General features: G+C 47.0%; 1 protein-coding gene across 4 annotated transcripts in view; it reads right to left on the bottom strand.

Annotated features, from left to right (window-relative positions):
* Window positions 1–16,999, bottom strand: part of LOC140405405 (signal transducer and activator of transcription 1-like) — a 134,507-nt gene that overhangs the window by 41,393 nt on the left and 76,115 nt on the right. For all 4 annotated transcript variants that reach the window (XM_072493768.1, XM_072493767.1, XM_072493769.1 and 1 more), the window contains 8 exons: window positions 11,989–12,075; window positions 11,500–11,578; window positions 10,820–10,902; window positions 8,360–8,511; window positions 8,031–8,189; window positions 7,371–7,463; window positions 6,500–6,562; window positions 5,742–5,762 (listed from right to left, as the gene is read on the bottom strand). In XM_072493768.1, the coding sequence (XP_072349869.1) occupies window positions 5,742–5,762; window positions 6,500–6,562; window positions 7,371–7,463; window positions 8,031–8,189; window positions 8,360–8,511; window positions 10,820–10,902; window positions 11,500–11,578; window positions 11,989–12,075 (737 nt within the window). The remainder of the gene's footprint in view (window positions 1–5,741; window positions 5,763–6,499; window positions 6,563–7,370; window positions 7,464–8,030; window positions 8,190–8,359; window positions 8,512–10,819; window positions 10,903–11,499; window positions 11,579–11,988; window positions 12,076–16,999) is intronic.

The following is a 16,999-nucleotide window of genomic DNA, read 5'->3' as shown; positions in this document are numbered from 1 at the left end:
AGCTGTAAGTTAATAGCTGACTCTGGGGTCTAAACCTCAAAAGGAATTTTTCACCCACCAATTCTCTTTCAAAATCTGAAACAACAGCTCTCATTTGCCAGTACTTCCTTACACATAACACACATGGGCTTTGCACCTTTATTTGCAATTGGCACAAATAGACAAAACCATACCTCAAGAAACCATCTTTATACTAGTTGTTAACCAGAGCCCTGGAGCGCTGTACAGAACTAACACTAGCACTGCTCTGTCCTGTCGCGGACTATCCTGAGCAGTTCTCTCCAGCAGATTCAGATGAGAGATCCTGGCCAATAGGTACACTGCGTAAGCCTCCGAGTCTTGTAACAAAACGATCTACATTGTCCTTTTGCCTTGCTTTCTGGCAGCTAGAAAATGGAAGAAGCTCAACTCCATGATTTCATGCCAAAAGTACATACATACAAGGCACTTTGGACTTGGATTTGAATATTGTCACGTGTGCTGAGTTAGTGAAAGGTATTGTTCTGCATACAGTCCAGGCAGATTGTTCCATACATAAAAAAACATAGGACATACATAAATACACAATGCAAATACAGTAGAGAAGATGTGTGAAGAGATCAGTTCAGTCCATAAGAGGGTCATTCAGGAGTCTGGTAACAGCGGGGAAGAAGTTGTTTTTGAACCTATTAGTGAGTGTTCTCAGACTTTTGTATCTCCTGCCTGATGGAAGAAGTTGGAAGAGTGAGTAGGCCGGGTGGGAGGGGTCTTTGATTATTCTGCCTGTTTTCCTCAGGCAGCGGGAGGTGTAGATGGAGTCAATGGATGGGAGGCAGGTTCGTGTGATGGACTGGGCGGTGTTCACGACTCTCTGAAGTTTCTTGTGGTCCTGGGCCGAGCAGTTGCCATACCAGGCTGTGATGCAGCCCGATAGGATGCTTTCTATGGGGCATCTGTAAAGGTTGGTAAGAGTCAATGTGGACATGCCGAATTTTCTTAGTTTCCTGAGGAAGTATAGGTGCTGTTGTGCTTTCTTGGTGGTAGCGTCGACGTGGGTGGACCAGGACAGATTTTTGGAGATGTGCACCCCTTGGAATTTGAAACTGCTAACCATCTCCACCTCGGCCCCGTTGATGCTGACAGGGGTGTGTACAGTACTTTGCTTCCTGAAGGCAATGACCAGCTCTTTAGTTTTGCTGGCATTGAGGGAGAGATTTTTGTTGTTACACCACTCCACTATGTTATCTATCTCCCTCCTGTACTCCGACTCATCGTTGTTCTAGATCCGACCCACTACGGTCGTGTCATCAGCAAACTTGTAGATGGAATTGGAGCCAGGTTTTGCCACACGTTAGTGTGTGTTTAGAGAGTATAGTCTGCAGCCTTGAGGCCCCAGTTTTGAGGACTGTTGTGGAGGTGTTGTTGTTTATTTTTATTTATTTTTTTTTAAACGGATTGTGGTTTCTGGGTCAGGAACTCGAGGATCCAGTTGCAGCGGGAGGAGCCAGGTCCAGGTCCTAGGTTTTGGAGTTTTGCTATGACACTCGATGTCAAGTATATGTGCAGGGCATGTGACCTGCTCACTGCTGACACTTATGGTTGGAAGACTGCACACAGTCTCACTTTAAAGCCGGTAGTGGCCATTGGGCGGTGTCTCGGCGATCAAGACCACCGTGGGAACGGCGCCACTGATTGTTCTGCGACCCTCCCGTGACTCACCCACGGGTCACGACCCGCACCTTGAAAAACCCTGCATTAGTGGAGGTGACCCAATGAAAGTTTTGAGAGCACAAGAGTGATGGTGAACAGAGCTCAGTGCAGAATGTGATGAAGCCAAAAGGACTTTTGAATGAACTGGAAGATTACTTATGGTGAAGAGAAAGTCAGGAAGTGAAGGTTGTAGCAATGTGGGTAGTGTTGGGTGGGGGGGGGGGGGGGGGGGGGGTGAAAGGGAGGGGAGAGAGGGAGAGCCGGAGGGAAGAGTGTAGAGATGGATATAGAGGGCTAGTTCATGATTAGGATTAATCATGGGTTCGGATATGAGCTTTGAAACTCCGTTCAGGGTTATTATATCCTGTCCTAACTTTTCTTGACATCAGATTTCAATGTTCCCCCTAAGCGGTGTGCATGTGGCCATACAGTAATCCAGAAGGTGCTGTGCAGGCCTTTTTGCTACTTTTTGTTTTGAAGATATCATACATTGAAATGAACAGGCTGCACACAAACAATAAACAAACAAATTACATTTCTGCTCTAACATACTAACATTTACAAATAATTCTCTATTTGTCCCTCTACTCCTCAACTAAAAATTTGATTGTGACAACTCAAGGGACACGAGGGATCACTCACTGATCTCCCAGTGGGGCTTGTGGAGTACATGCTCCCATAGTAGCAGGTGGAGGCCCAGCCAGCTGTAATCCCTTATCAAGCCCTTGTGCCAGACCCGGACTGAGGTCCTGTTATCCCTAGGCTGGGACACTTGTGTTGTATGCTGTAGGTGCAGCTTTACTGGAGTCTAAATCAATTTGGTTTAACCTTTATCTTTGTGTCTCCTGGATTGCTACACTGGCGACGAGGAGCAAGAACGGGATTCTGGAAAGCCCTGCTTAAAAGAAAAATGCCTCCGGTAAGAAGTGGATGAACTAAACCTGGAAATGCCGTTATTTGGGAAACTCGATCCGTACGCTGCGGGTGTGGAGAATTGGTCCCAGTACGCCAAAAGAATGCGCTATTTCAAGCGACACAGTGGTTAGCTCTGCTGCCTCACGGCGCTGAGGACCCGGGTTCGAATCCCGGTCCTGGGTCACTGTCCGTGTGTAGTTTGCACATTCTCCCCGTGTCTGCGTGGGACTCATCCCCATAATGTGCAGGTTAGGTGGATTGGCCGCGCTAAATTGCCCCCGAATTAGAAAAAATAATTGGGTACTCTAAATTCATTATTAAAAAAAATTCACTATTTCTTTTGTGCAAATGGCATAGAAGGCGATGACTGACAGAGGGGAAGGCGATGACTGACCAGAGGGGAAGGCGATGACTGACCAGAGGGGAAGGCGATGACTGACAGAGAGGAAGGCGATGACTGACAGAGAGGAAGGCGATGACTGACCAGAGGGGAAGGCGATGACTGACAGAGGGGAAGGCGATGACTGACAGAGGGGAAGGCGATGACTGACAGAGGGGAAGGCGATGACGGAGAGGGCAATGCTTTTGACTGCCTGTGAAGCCCAGACATTCGTCATCATTAGGAGACTGACTTATCCAGCAGCCCTGGACTGAAAGACTTTTACTGAGCTGGTGAACTTCGTGGAGAACTACTACGATCCGAGACCAGTTATTCTCCAGTACTACAAGTTTAATACAGCTGAAGAGAGCCTGGGGTATCTGATCAGGCTCAGGAAACTGGCTGAGCACAGAGTATGGGTCATCCCTGCCGGAGATACTACAGGACTGGCTGATGTGCGGGATAAATGACGCAACACAGAAAACCGCTTGCAGAACCCGCCCATGATCTTAAAAGAGCCAGAGAACTGGTGCTGTCCCTCGAAACAGGGGCCCAAAACCTAACGGTTCGATGGACTGCAGCGTGCTCAGTGTCGGACAACCCACATATTGAAACGCTGGGCTCCCTGTAGACAGCACATCCGTGCCTCGCCCACCACCTGGGCGCACAAGGACATGGGCGGATGGCCGTGAAACTCCAGGACTGTTGGAGAAGCTTTCCCAGAGGACCGAGGGCAGCTGTCATGCGAGTGTTTTACAAAAGCCAAACCTAGCTCATGACCGGGCCCAGCAAATCCATCAGCCCAAACAGGATGAACTGGTACAACTGAATTGCATCACCACCCCTAAACGTTGCCCCCATTAAAATTAAACGCCGGGTTAACCATCACCCCTTGGGAAATGGTAGTTGACACGGGAGCTGCTGTCCAGTGTGTGTGGGCGGGGGGGGGGGGGGGGAACAGACCTTCAGGCGCCTCAGAGCCAGCATCACACCCGGGCCAGGTTGACCATGTACACGGGGGAGCCTCTATGAATCGTAGGAAACACCGTGACCCAGGTCGCCCATGGGTAACCGATGCCCTGACTTCCCCCAATTGTTGTGCAAGGACCAGGAACCAGTGTTCTGGGTGGAGACTGGCTGATCTTCAGGATGCAAACCGAGGGTCTATATGAAGTCAATGGGAAATATCCAGAGGTATTTCAGGAGGGCCATGGCAAGATCAAAGGAGCACGGGCCAAGATCGACGTGGACCCCGAGGCCCTACGTAAATATTTCAGGGCATGACCGATCGCCTAAGCCCTGCTTGCCAAGGTAGAGGGTGAACTTGGGTGACTCGAGCGCCTTGGCATAATGCACCCGGTAGCGTTTGCGGAATGGGCTGCGCCAGTAATTCCGCTACTAAAACCCAACAAGTTGGTCCGCCTTTGCGCAGACCTGCCTTGACTGGCATACTATGCCGTGCATCTAATATCTCTACGCAAAGGTGGAGTGACGCCCTCAACATCCTTGGAACCTACCACTACCCGCAAGGGTCATCCCCCAGGAGGAAGATGACTGACCCACGGCTGCAAATCGACGTTGGGGATAGAACCCCCATCAGTGGTCCTTTGACACTCAGCGAGGAAGCGATGTTCCCCCATCTGCTTTGCACCCCAGATCCAACTTCACTGACAATGGACTCCAGCTGGATGCAAAATGGCGAAGGAGGCCTCATGGTCACAGGAGCGAGGGGGGAAAAAAATGTGATAACCCTCACGAGGATCACAGGATCAGTCATTGATCTCTCTGTGGTGCTCATGGAGTACAAGTTCCTATGGTAACAGATGGAGACCTGTCCAGCTGAGACTAGTTATCGAGCCCTTTAAATACGCCCCAGACCCAGACGGAGAGTTTGCGTTAGTCCCCGGCTGGGACACTTGAGTGTTCTACCTTGCATGTGTGGCTTTATTTTTTGAGTTAAAGTAAATTTAATTAAACCTTTATCTGCGTGTCCCCTGGATTATTGTTGAACTAAATCACATCAGCATTAACTGAACAATACCCAAATGAGAAACAAATATTGTTTTATTTAATTCTTGGTTTCGGAATCTTAGAATCATAGAATTTATATTGCAGAAGGAGGCCATTTGGCCCATCGAGTCTGCAGTGGCCCTTGGAAAGAGGCCTCACGCCTCCACCCTATCCCCGCAACCCCACCTAACCGTTTTGGAAACCAAGGGCAATTTAGCATGGCCAATCCACCTAACCAACCTAAGGAAACCAGAGCACCCGGAGGAAACCCACGCAGACACGGGGAGAACGTGCAGACTCCGCACAGACAGTGACCCAGCCGGGAACCAAACCTGGGACCCTGGAGCTGTGATGCAACAGTGCTAACCACTGTGCTACCGTGCTGCCCTATCTTATAATCATGTCCTTTGGTTCTCCATTTTGAATCTGGAGAGAAAACCTCTACACCCAATTTATCATCTGTTTTCTGCAAGAAAGATACTTGGGAGAATAAAGGGATTAAGGGTTCTGGTGTTCGGGCCGGAAAGTGGAGCTGAGTCCACAAAAGATCAGCCACGATCTCATTGAATGGTGGAGCAGGCTCGAGGGGCCAGATGGCCGACTCCTGCTCCGAGTTCTTATGTTCTAATCCCACCCCACCAGCTGGTTGATTCCCGCCCATTTATTCATAGACTTTAAAAACACATGGCTTTGAAAATCATACTTTACATATAGATCAGTTACAAACATTTATTTTCAATGTTCTTACCCTTTCCCATTCGGTGAATTCCTGAAAGTTAAGAACAAAAATCAGGATTGACAAATGATTTATGGCTTTTTTAGCTGAGCTTGTCAAGACAAAAATATAAAAATGTTGTTAAAGGCAATGATTTGGTCTACATAACGTGCAGCTAGATTCAACAAATTCTTTGAAGAAGTGTATTTCACTATCTCCCGCCCTCTTCTCCCCCCCAGGCTTTTTAAAATTTAAAGTGCCCAATTCTTTTTACCCCCCCAATTAAGGGGCAATTTAGCGTGGCCAATCCACCTAACCTGCACATCTTGTGGGGGCGAAACCCACGCAAACACGGGGAGAATGTGCAAACTCCACACGGACAGTGACCCAGAGCCTGGATTGAACCTGGGACCTCGGCACCGTGAGGCAGCAGTGCTAACCACTGCGCCACCATGCTGCCCTGAGAGGGGAACCTTTACTGTAATGCTGAACTCCAAGCAGAAAGAAGCACGGTAACAATGAGGAAGTGACAGCCTGGCCTCCTAGTTGGGGACTCCCACTTTCAGAGAGATACAAACCCAAACTGATTAGCCGAGTGATAGGCGTGAGCTCAGGTGATTCATCGTCAAGGTAAGAGAGGGAGAAACTGATGGGTCTGCTTTGCAAGGAACAAGCACAGTACGGGCACATAATCCACAGTCTGGCTAGTTCATCTCTCTTACCCAAAGAGGAAGAGCAGGTATAAATGATCCGATAGAAGATCAGGATATATTTTCACATGATACACTCACTTATCAATGCAAGCCTTCACTTTCATTAGATGAGTTCCCACCTCTTGCAGTTTCACCAAAAGCCTGCGAAAGGACAAACGCAGAATTTTAAGAAAAGGTCACAGAAGATTTACAGTAGGTGGGAAATCTTCAGAGAATGCACTTTCAGACTTTATACACCAGCAGCATTCAGAAACGAGATTTTCCCATCTCGTATTTATGCACTAATTTAACAGGGAACGTTTCAAGGCATAAATCCCATCGGTTGCCCTGGTGCTGTTCATAGGCTGCCCACAGTGGGAATCAGTCAGCAATTGAAGTAAAGAAAGAGTTTACACTGATGCAGCACCTTTCCTGACGCTCGGATGTCCCAAAGAGCTTTTACAGTCAATTAAGTACTTTTAAGCGCAGTCACTGTTGTCAGGTAGATTAATGAAGCCAGTCAATTTGCACGCAGCAAGCTCCCACAAACAACAATGTGATAAATAGCCAATGGTTTTTTTTGTGATGTTAGGATAAATATTGTCCAAGACACTGGGAAAACTCCCCAGCTCTTCAAAATGGTGGCCATGGATTGTTTTTGCTGTACCTCCACTCCCAAAGGCAGATAGGAGCTTGCTTTAAACATCACAGCCCAAGGATTGCACCTCAAACAGTGCAGCACTCCCTCAGATACTGAGTGCCAGCCTGGATTAGTTGCTGAAATCTAGGAATTGGGACTTGAACGGACATCCTTCCGAAATCAGAAGTACGCTACTACGGGAAGTACCCCCCTGAATTACTGCTACATCAATTTCTCGTTCCACACACAAGGCCCCAAACGTGAATTACAAAAACGGTCCAGTATTTTAAACATCATTGCACTATCACTGAAGGTGACATCTGTACTCACCGTGGCTTAACTGAGAACTGAGAGCTTGTCCTCAATACCAAAGGCATCTTACCCTGAATAGGCATACAAGGTTGGGTCTCCACAACAAATGCACTATATTTGTAGAAAAAGTGAAAGTATTTTAATTAAAGTAGCGAAAACTCGTCATTAAAAACAGCATTAAATGTTATGCTTCCACTAATTTAGATATTTATACATTCGTAGCTCCAACCCAGCCCTCTCCCAATTAAGGGGCAATTTAGCGTGGCCAATCCACCTACCCTGCACATCTTTGGGCTGTGGGGGTAAGGCCCACACAGTCACGGGGAGAATGTGCAAACTCCACACGGACAGTGACCCAGCACTGGGATTGAATCCGGGTCCTCAACGGCGTGAGGCAGCAGTGCTAACCCACTGCACCACCGTGCCGCGCCCCCCTGGGAAATATCGTGCGGGTCATTTAATTTGATTAAAAGCAGCAAGAATTCATAAGTGATTTGAGGATGCAATCACATTGTTGGCTAAAATTATTATTACTGGATAAACACAGCTCTTGCACCATAGCATAAGATGTTGCACAACAGCTGCTACAGAATGAGCTTTTAGACACACTATATAGGTACTGAGGATATGCCTCAAGTGATGTAAAATAAAGTCAATCTCCCATGGTCCGACCAGTACCTTTGCATGAGCGAGGTTAGCAGACCTCTGGCTTGTTTCTCCAAATCAGGTCTTTGCGTTTTAAAGGGATCCTTATCATAGGTCAGTTTAATTCCCAGCTCCTCCAGTTTCTTCAGCAACCTTTTCACTTGAAACAGACACAATGCAGTTGCAGTAAACCTGTAAGATAATAGAGTTGGAGTTATGGGGCAGTGGAGATAATCGGTACCAATATTTATCCATGTGTGTGTGTGTGAGAGGGAGAAATTGTTCATGTGTTGGACAAAGTTGGAATCAGCGTGAACAAGGCCTCCCTCCCGCAAATCGGCACAAGCTACCATTCTGCGTACCACTTCTCCAGTAGATCCAAGCTAACGTCCAACGGGGCACCAATGCAGGCCTTCTGTTGCCGTCGTTTCCACTCGGCCAGCTCTTCTTTCACCAGCGTGTCCAGCAGTTTCTCCGCTTCCTTTAGAAGCTCACTGAATTTCTCAATGACTTTCTGCCAAAGACAAAATCAGAACATGTCAAACAGGATGGATTAGTCACGGATCTTTCAGCTCTGGGACCAGGGCTCAAATTTCAGGCCACTAAGCTGAACATCTCTCCCTGCTGACTACATGGATCTTATCTCAGTGTTTGGAAAGTCTCAATCGAGCCCATAATGGGTACAGGTCAACATGCTGTACCCATTAGATGGAGTTTAACCCTGAAAAGTGTGAGGTTGTCCATTTTGGAAGGACAAATATGAATGCGGAATACAGGGTTAACGGTAGAGTTCTTGGCAATGTGGAGGAGCAGAGAGACCTTGGGGTCTATGTTCATACATCTTTGAAAGTTGCCACTCAAGTGGATAGAGCTGTGAAGAAGGCCTATGGTGTGCTCGCGTTCATTAACAGAGGGATTGAATTTAAGAGCCGTGAGGTGATGATGCAGCTGTACAAAACTTTGGTAAGGCCACATTTGGAGTACTGTGTACAGTTTTGGTCGCCTCATTTTAGGAAGGATGCAAAGGAGATTTACCAGGATGTTGCCTGGAATGGAGAGTAGGTCTTACGAGGAAAGGTTGAGGGTGCTAGGCCTTTTCTCATTAGAACGGAGAAGGATGAGGGGCGACTTGATAGAGGTTTATAAGATGATCAGGGGAATAGATAGAGTAGACAGTCAGAGACTTTTTCCCCGGGTGGAACAAACCATTACAAGGGGACATAAATTTAAGGTGAAAGGTGGAAGATATAGGAGGGATATCAGAGGTAGGTTCTTTACCCAGAGAGTAGTGGGGGCATGGAATGCACTGCCTGTGGAAGTAGTTGAGTCGGAAACATTAGGGACCTTCAAGCAGCTATTGGATAGGTACATGGATTACGGTAAAATTATATAGTGTAGATTTATTTGTTCTTAGGGGCAGCATGGTGGCATTGTGGATAGCGCAATTGCTTCACAGCTCCAGGGTCCCAGGCTCGATTCCGGCTTGGGTCACTGTCTGTGCGGAGTCTGCCCGTGTCTGCGTGGGTTTCCTCCGGGTGCTCCGGTTTCCTCCCACAGTCCAAAGATGTGCGAGTTAGGTGGATTGGCCAATGATAAATTGCCCTTAGTGTCCAAAATTGCCCTTGGTGTTGGGTGGAGGTGTTGACCTTGGGTAGGGTGCTCTTTCCAAGAGCCGGTGCAGACTCGATGGGCCGAATGGCCTCCTTCTGCACTGTAAATTCTATGATAATCTATGATTAATCTAGGACAAAGGTTCGGCACAACATCGTGGGCCGAAGGGCCTGTTCTGTGCTGTATTTTCTATGTTCTATGTTCTATGCTGCTGGTTAGTTTAGGAAACGGACAACTGCCAACACTGGGACAAAATACAAGTCAATTCACGGTCTGATTAGCATGAATCGAAATTATATGTGGAACTGAAATTGGTGGCTCACCATCAGGACTTTTCTTAAACAAAATATCAAGTGCAAAGAATTAACAAATGCAATTGTTTCGTCATTATGCTGACAAAATGAAGGGAAATGCATAGAAGTAGCTACTAGAGCCGGAGTGTGAGCGATACGCATTAACAGCAAAGACGGTAACCAATGCAGGGCTTTAAACAGGACAGAGAACTTCCACAGTTGGAATTCACTGAGTTTAAGTGAATGAACAAAATGGCACATTTCTATACTTCAGATCACAATATCTACCAATTTATATTTGCATTTCCTCAATACAAAGATTTGAATGATTCCAGTTTTACAAGGAACAATAATTAAACATGCAATAAAGTTTTAGATCCAACGAGACTAGAAGCCTCAGATTCCAGAAATATGTTCAGAAATATGGGCGGCACGGTAGCACAGTGGTTAGCACTGTGGCTTCACAGCTCCAGGGTCCCAGGTTCGATTCCCTGCTGGGTCACTGTCTGTGCGGAGTCTGCACGTTCTCCCCGTGTCTGTGTGGGTTTCCTCCGGGTGCTCCGGTTTCCTCCCAGTCCAAAGACGTGCGGGTTAGGTGGATCGGCCGTGATAAATGGACTTCAGTGGCCAGAAGAAGGTTAGGAGGGGTTATTGGGTTACGGGGATAGGGTGGAAGTGAGGGCTTAAGTGGGGCGGTGCAGACTCGATGGGCCGAATGGCCTCCTTCTCCACTGTATGTTCTATGTTCTAAGTGTAAGTTTAGCTACTCAGCAAGACCATGAAAATCATGCGATACAACTGCCACATTAGTTGGCCTCAGTAAGGCAGCAGGGATGCGATTACCTTCAGTGCCCTGGGCTACGTGACTCAGTAGCACACTTTCCATCCCATACAGCAGTGAAAGAGAGAATGACTTACTTTCCTATTGTTGTCCAGGATATTTAGCATATTCTGGAGCACTTTCATCTCTTCCTCGACTTGCTTCGGGGAACTGTGCGACTCTAAAAAGACAATGAAATTGGCCATAAACACTTGTACAGATTACAAATACATTGAAGAGAGAATTTTCTGTCGGGTGTGACCAAGTTTCACAGCTAGCACTCTCCAACACCTATACCAACTGGGGACGGTTCCATTTCAGGAAAGGAAAAACATTTCTATCCTGCTTTTCTGGTGGTTATGAAGGGAAACAATACGATCAAATCAATCAATTCGAAATGGCAATATTCCTTTGGCTTGTCATCCACCTCTCTTCGAAGCTCCTCAATTCCCTGCTGAGCACCACTCCTTCCTAGGGCACTGGGTGCTGAAAGTAGGATACATATGCCAGCTGTACATGAATACCACTGCTACTGTTACCCATTTTGGCACCACTAATGGCTCAGAAAAACGAGGACCAATTGTAAAGAAACAATCGCATTAAAATTGATAGTGTCCAAGCCAATAATGCGGTCACAAAGGTTATTAAAGGGCGCAATGCAATCTTCCCAGCTGGTGGAGTCACTTTATCATAGACTTTACAACCCTATGAATTATTCACATTGCCAGTCGTAGGATTCGTGGAGACAAAGTTGAACTGGAGGCTCAAAGCCACTCACCTTGAAACTTGCATGTCTTGTATTTGAAATCAAATTCATCCTGCTGTTCCTCTAGAAATTTCAACTCCTGCTCACATGCCTGTATACGACAGTTTCAGATATAATTAGCAATGGTTGGGAGTCAGTTTTTCCCTCGATATTAATCTTCAGTCCGCTAACTGGTCCACAGAAATCCTGTCGCCCTGCATTGACTGGATTTTTCTGCTTCTAGTTCACACACCTGACCAAATGCCAATGTGATGGTAATAAATCGATGCAAATATCAGGCATGGTGTTATTACTGAAGTAATTGTAAATTAAAATATGTTCCATTCTTTACCTGACCTATTCTACTTTTTTCTGCCTAGTCTATTTTTCCTTTTGGGGGAATCTTTACCGCAGCGAACACAAAAGTTTAAAAAAACATAGAAGAGGGAACGTTACTGACAGTTCAAGGCAAGCGTGTGAAAGGCTGTGCAAATATAGCATGTGACCACATGCGACACTCACTTGCACCCCACTTTTCAGGCCATTAATTTTCTGTTCGATGTCCTGGTGCCTTGCAAAGTCCACAGGCTGAGATGTGTCCAAGACGGTCTAGAAAGAAGAAAGCAGCGGTCTCAACATTCTGATCAGAGTGCTACAGTTCCATCAAACAAACCAAACTTCAAGAGACGGTAGAGTAGTCCACGGCACTGCAGCACCAAGGCTGTGCTGCAGTGAAACCGTTCAAACATAAACACTGTATAACTTTCAGCAGGAATAGGTACTTTTCTTCCAAACACTTCGCTGGACAGAATAATTGCGCTTCAATTCCTTTGTTGTCCGTCACCCAGATTTTTGTTTAAATTCTACCCATCTTGCATTTGCTCTCTCATGTCAAAGGGCATAGACTATTTTACAATGCAAAAATGGGCTACTTTACAATGCAAATTCACATCCACTTTGAGCAAGGGTATGACCACTAAAACTCATGTCACTGAGAGCTCAGAACAGATAGAGGGAGATTATTTTGAGCTTGCGGTCTTCTAATCCACCCGAGGATAACATCACCACTTTTCTTCTGGAATAGTCCCACAGGATCAAGGCAGCACGGTCGCACAAGTGGATAGCACTAAGGCTTCACAGCGCCAGGGTCCCAGGTTAGATTCCCCCGGGGGCTCCGGTTTCCTCCCACAGTCCAAAGACGTACAGGTTAGGTGGATTGGCCATGATAAATTGCCCTTCATGTCCAAAAAAGGTTAGATGGGGTTATTGGGTTACGGGGATAGGGTGGAAGTGAGGGCTTAAGTGGGTCGGTGCAGACCCGATGGGCCGAATGGCCTCCTTCTGCACTGTATGTTCTACGTTCTAAGGATGGCTTGCTTCCACTCCAGATCGATCGGTTGGTTTGCTGTGGGAGTGTCTTGGAAGAAAATCTTAGTTTTCTGGGTGTTAAGTGAAAGGTCCATTTACCGTGATGCTTCGGAGTCGTTGACAATAACATGAAGCTCAGTTTCCAAGCGAGTGCGTGCACAAGCATTATCTGCACCCTGAAGTTCTGTGGCTGGAGGCTGTGGTGATTTCGGATTGAAAGCGGTGTACGAGTGCGTGCACAAGCATTATCTGCACCCTGAAGTTCTGTGACGGGAGGCTGTGGTGATTTCGGATTGAAAGCGGTGTATCATAGAATTATCATAGAATTTACTGTGCAGAAGGAGGCCATCGAGTCTGCACCGGCTCTTGGAAAGAGCACCCTACTCAAAACCCACACCTCCACCCTATCCCCATAACCCAGTAACCCCACCCAAGGGCAATTTTGGACACTAAGGGCAATTTATCATGGCCAATCCACCTAACCTGCACATCTTTGGACTGTGGGAGGAAACCGGAGCCCCCGGAGGAAACCCACGCACACACGGGAGAATGTGCAGACTCCGCACAGACAGTGACCCAAGCCGGAATCGAACCTGGGACCCTGGAGCTGTGAAGCAATTGTGCTATCCACAATGCTACCGTGCTGCCCAAACTGTAGATCTACAGCACTGTAGATTGAACAGTTTCTCATCGGTGCTATAGACCAGCTCCACACCTGCTGACAATTTGCTGGCGGTGCAGTAAGAAAATGGAGAGAAATGAAGCAGCAGCTTTGATAAGTATTTGAGTATGTACCTGTCAGGCAGGGAGGAAGTGATCGAGCAAGGGAACCGTGGTTTACTAAAGCAGTCGAAACACTTGTCAAGAGGAAGAAGGAGGCTTATGTAAAGATGAGACATGAAGGTTCAGTAAGGGCGCTCGAGAGTTACAAGTTAGCTAGGAAGGACCTAAAGAGAGAGCTAAGAAGAGCCAGGAGGGGACATGAATAGTCTTTGGCAGGTAGGATCAAGGATAACCCTAAAGCTTTCTATAGATATGTCAGGAATAAAAGAATGACTAGGGTAAGAGTAGGGCCAGTCAAGGACAGTAGTGGGAAGTTGTGCTTGGAGTCCGAGGAGATAGGAGAGGTGCTAAATGAATATTTTTTGTCAGTATTCACACAGGAAAAAGACAATGTTGTCGAGGAGAATACGGAGATTCAGGCTACTAGACTAGAAGGGCTTGAGGTTCATAAGGAGGAAGTGTTAGCAATTCTGGAAAGTGTGAAAATAGATAAGTCACCTGGGCCGGATGGGATTTATCCTAGGATTCTCTGGGAAGCTAGGGAGGAGATTGCGGAGCCTTTGGCTTTGATCTTTAATGTGGAGATGCCGGCGTTGGACTGGGGTGAGCACAGTAAGAAGTCTTACAACACCAGGTTAAAGTCCAGCAGGTTTGTTTCGATGTCACTAGCTTTCGGAGCGCTGCTCCTTCCTCAGGTGAATGAAGAGGTATGTTCCAGAAACATATATATAGACAGATTCAAAGATGCCAGACAATGCTTGGAATGCGAGCATTAGCAGGTGATTAAATCTTTACAGATCCAGAGATGGGGTAACCCCAGGTTAAAGAGGTGTGAATTGTGTCAAGCCTGGACAGTTGGTAGGATTTCGCAGGCCAGATGGTGGGGGATGAACGTAATGCGACATGAATCCCAGGTCCCGGTTGAGGCCGTACTCGTGTGCGGAACTTGGCTAAAAGCTTCTGCTCGGCGATTCTGCGTTGTCGCGCGTCCTGAAGGCCGCCTTGGAGAATGCTTACCCGGAGATCAGAGGCTGAATGCCCTTGACTGCTGAAGTGTTCCCCGACTGGAAGGGAACATTCCTGCCTGGTGATTGTCGAGCGATGTCCGTTCATTCGTTGTCGCAGCATCTGCATGGTCTCGCCAATGTACCACGCTTCGGGACATCCTTTCCTGCAGCGTATGAGGTTGACAACGTTGGCCGAGTCGCATGAGTATGTACCGCGTACCTGGTGGGTGATGTTCTCACGTGTAATAGTGGTATCCATGTCGATGATCTGGTACGTTTTGCAGAGATTGCCATGGCAGGGTTGTGTGGTGTCGCGGTCGCTGTTCTGAAGGCTGGGTAGTTTGCTGCAAACAATGGTTCGTTTGAGGTTGCGCGGTTGTTTGAAGGCAAGTAGTGGGGGTGTGGGGATGACCTTGGCAAGATGTTCATCTTGATCGATGACGTGCTGAAGATGTCGTAATTTCTCCGCTCCGCACATGAGTGCGGCCTCAACCGGGACCTGGGATTCATGTCGCATTACGTTCATCCCCCACCATCTGGCCTGCGAAATCCTACCAACTGTCCTGGCTTGACACAATTCACACCTCTTTAACCTGGGATTACCCCATCTCTGGATCTGTAAAGATTTAATCACCTGCTAATGCTTGCTTTCCAAGCATTCTCTGGCATCTTAGAATCTGTCTATATACATGTTTCTGGAACATACCTCTTCATTCACCCGAGGAAGGAGCAGTGCTCCGAAAGCTATTGATTCAAAACAAACCTGTTGGACTTTAACCTGGTGTTTTAAAACTGCTTACATTGATCTTTAAGTCATCTTTATCGACAGGAATAGTGCCAGTAGACACAACCCCGGTAACTATAGACCAGTGAGCCTTACTTCTGTTTTGGGCAAAATCTTGGAAAGGTTTATAAGAGATAGGATGTATAATCACCTGGAAAGGAATAATTTGATTAGAGATCGTCAACACGGTTTTGTGAAGGGAAGGTCGTGCCTCACAAACCTTATTGAATTCTTTGAGAAGGTGACCAAACAGGTGAATGAGGGTAAAGCAGTTGATGTGGTGTATATGGATTTCAGTAAAGCGTTTGATAAGGTTCCCCATGGTAGGCTACTACAGCAAATACAGAGGCATGGGATTCAGGGTGATTTAGCAGTTTGGGTCAGAAGTTGGCTAGCTGGAAGAAGACAAAGGGCGGTGGTTGATGGGAAATGTTCAGACTGGAGTCCAGTTACTAGTGGTGTACCACCAGGATCTGTTTTGGGGCCACTGCTGTTTGTCATTTTTGTAAATGACCTGGAGGAGGGCGTAGAAGGATGGGTGAGTAAATTTGCAGATGACACAAAAGTAGGTGGAGTTGTGGACAGTGCGGAAGGATGTTACAAGTTACAGAGGGACATAGATAAGCTGCAGCGCTGGGCTGAGAGGTGGCAAATGGAGTTTAATGCAGAAAAGTGTGAGGTGATTCATTTTGGAAGGAATAACAGGAAGACAGAGTACTGGGCTAATGGTAAGATTCTTGGCAGTGTGGATGAGCAGAGAGATCGCGGTGTCCATGTACATAGATCCCTGAAAGTTGCCACCCAGGTTGAGAGAGTTGTTAAGAAGGCGTATGGTGTGTTAGCTTTTATTGGTAGAGGGATTGAGTTGGTCGGAGCCATGAGGTCATGTTGCAGCTGTACAAAACTCTGGTGCGGCCGCATTTGGAGTATTGCGTGCAATTCTGGTCACCGCATTATAGGAAGGATGTGGAAGCATTGGAAAGGGTGCAGAGGAGATTTACCAGAATGTTGCCTGGTATGGAGGGAAGATCTTATGAGGAAAGGCTGAGGGATTTGAGGCTGTTTTCGTTAGAGAGAAGAAGGTTAAGAGGTGACTTAATTGAGGCATACAAGATGATCTGAGGATTGGATAGGGTGGACAGTGAGAGCCTTTTTCCTCGGATGGTGATGTCGAGCACGAGGGGACATAGCTTTAAATTGAGGGTAGATAGATATAGGACAGATGTCAGAGGTAGGTTCTTTACTCAGAGAGTAGTAAGGGTGTGGATTGCCCTGCCTGCAACAGTAGTGGACTCGCCAACACTAAGGACATTCAAATGGTCATTGGATAGACATATGGACGATAAGGGAATAGTGTAGATGGGCTTTAGAGTGGTTTCACAGGTCGGCGCAACATCGAGGGCCAAAGGGCCTGTACTGCGTTTCTATGTTCTATGTTCTCTGTCACTGGCTATCTCGAACAACTGTCTGCATCGGAACAAAAAGAAAGAGTCCGCTTCGGTTTACAGTCTGGTATTTTTTTCTTCTTCTTTCCTGATCTGCCAACCGTGGAGAAACCTAGATATCCGTCATCTTTAAAGCTTGGCTTAAA

Source organism: Scyliorhinus torazame, chromosome X (assembly GCF_047496885.1).
Source record: "Scyliorhinus torazame isolate Kashiwa2021f chromosome X, sScyTor2.1, whole genome shotgun sequence".
NCBI classification, from domain to species: Eukaryota; Metazoa; Chordata; class Chondrichthyes; order Carcharhiniformes; family Scyliorhinidae; genus Scyliorhinus; species Scyliorhinus torazame.
Note: the sequence above shows the minus strand (reverse complement) of the source record. Positions and strands in the feature narration are given on the sequence as shown.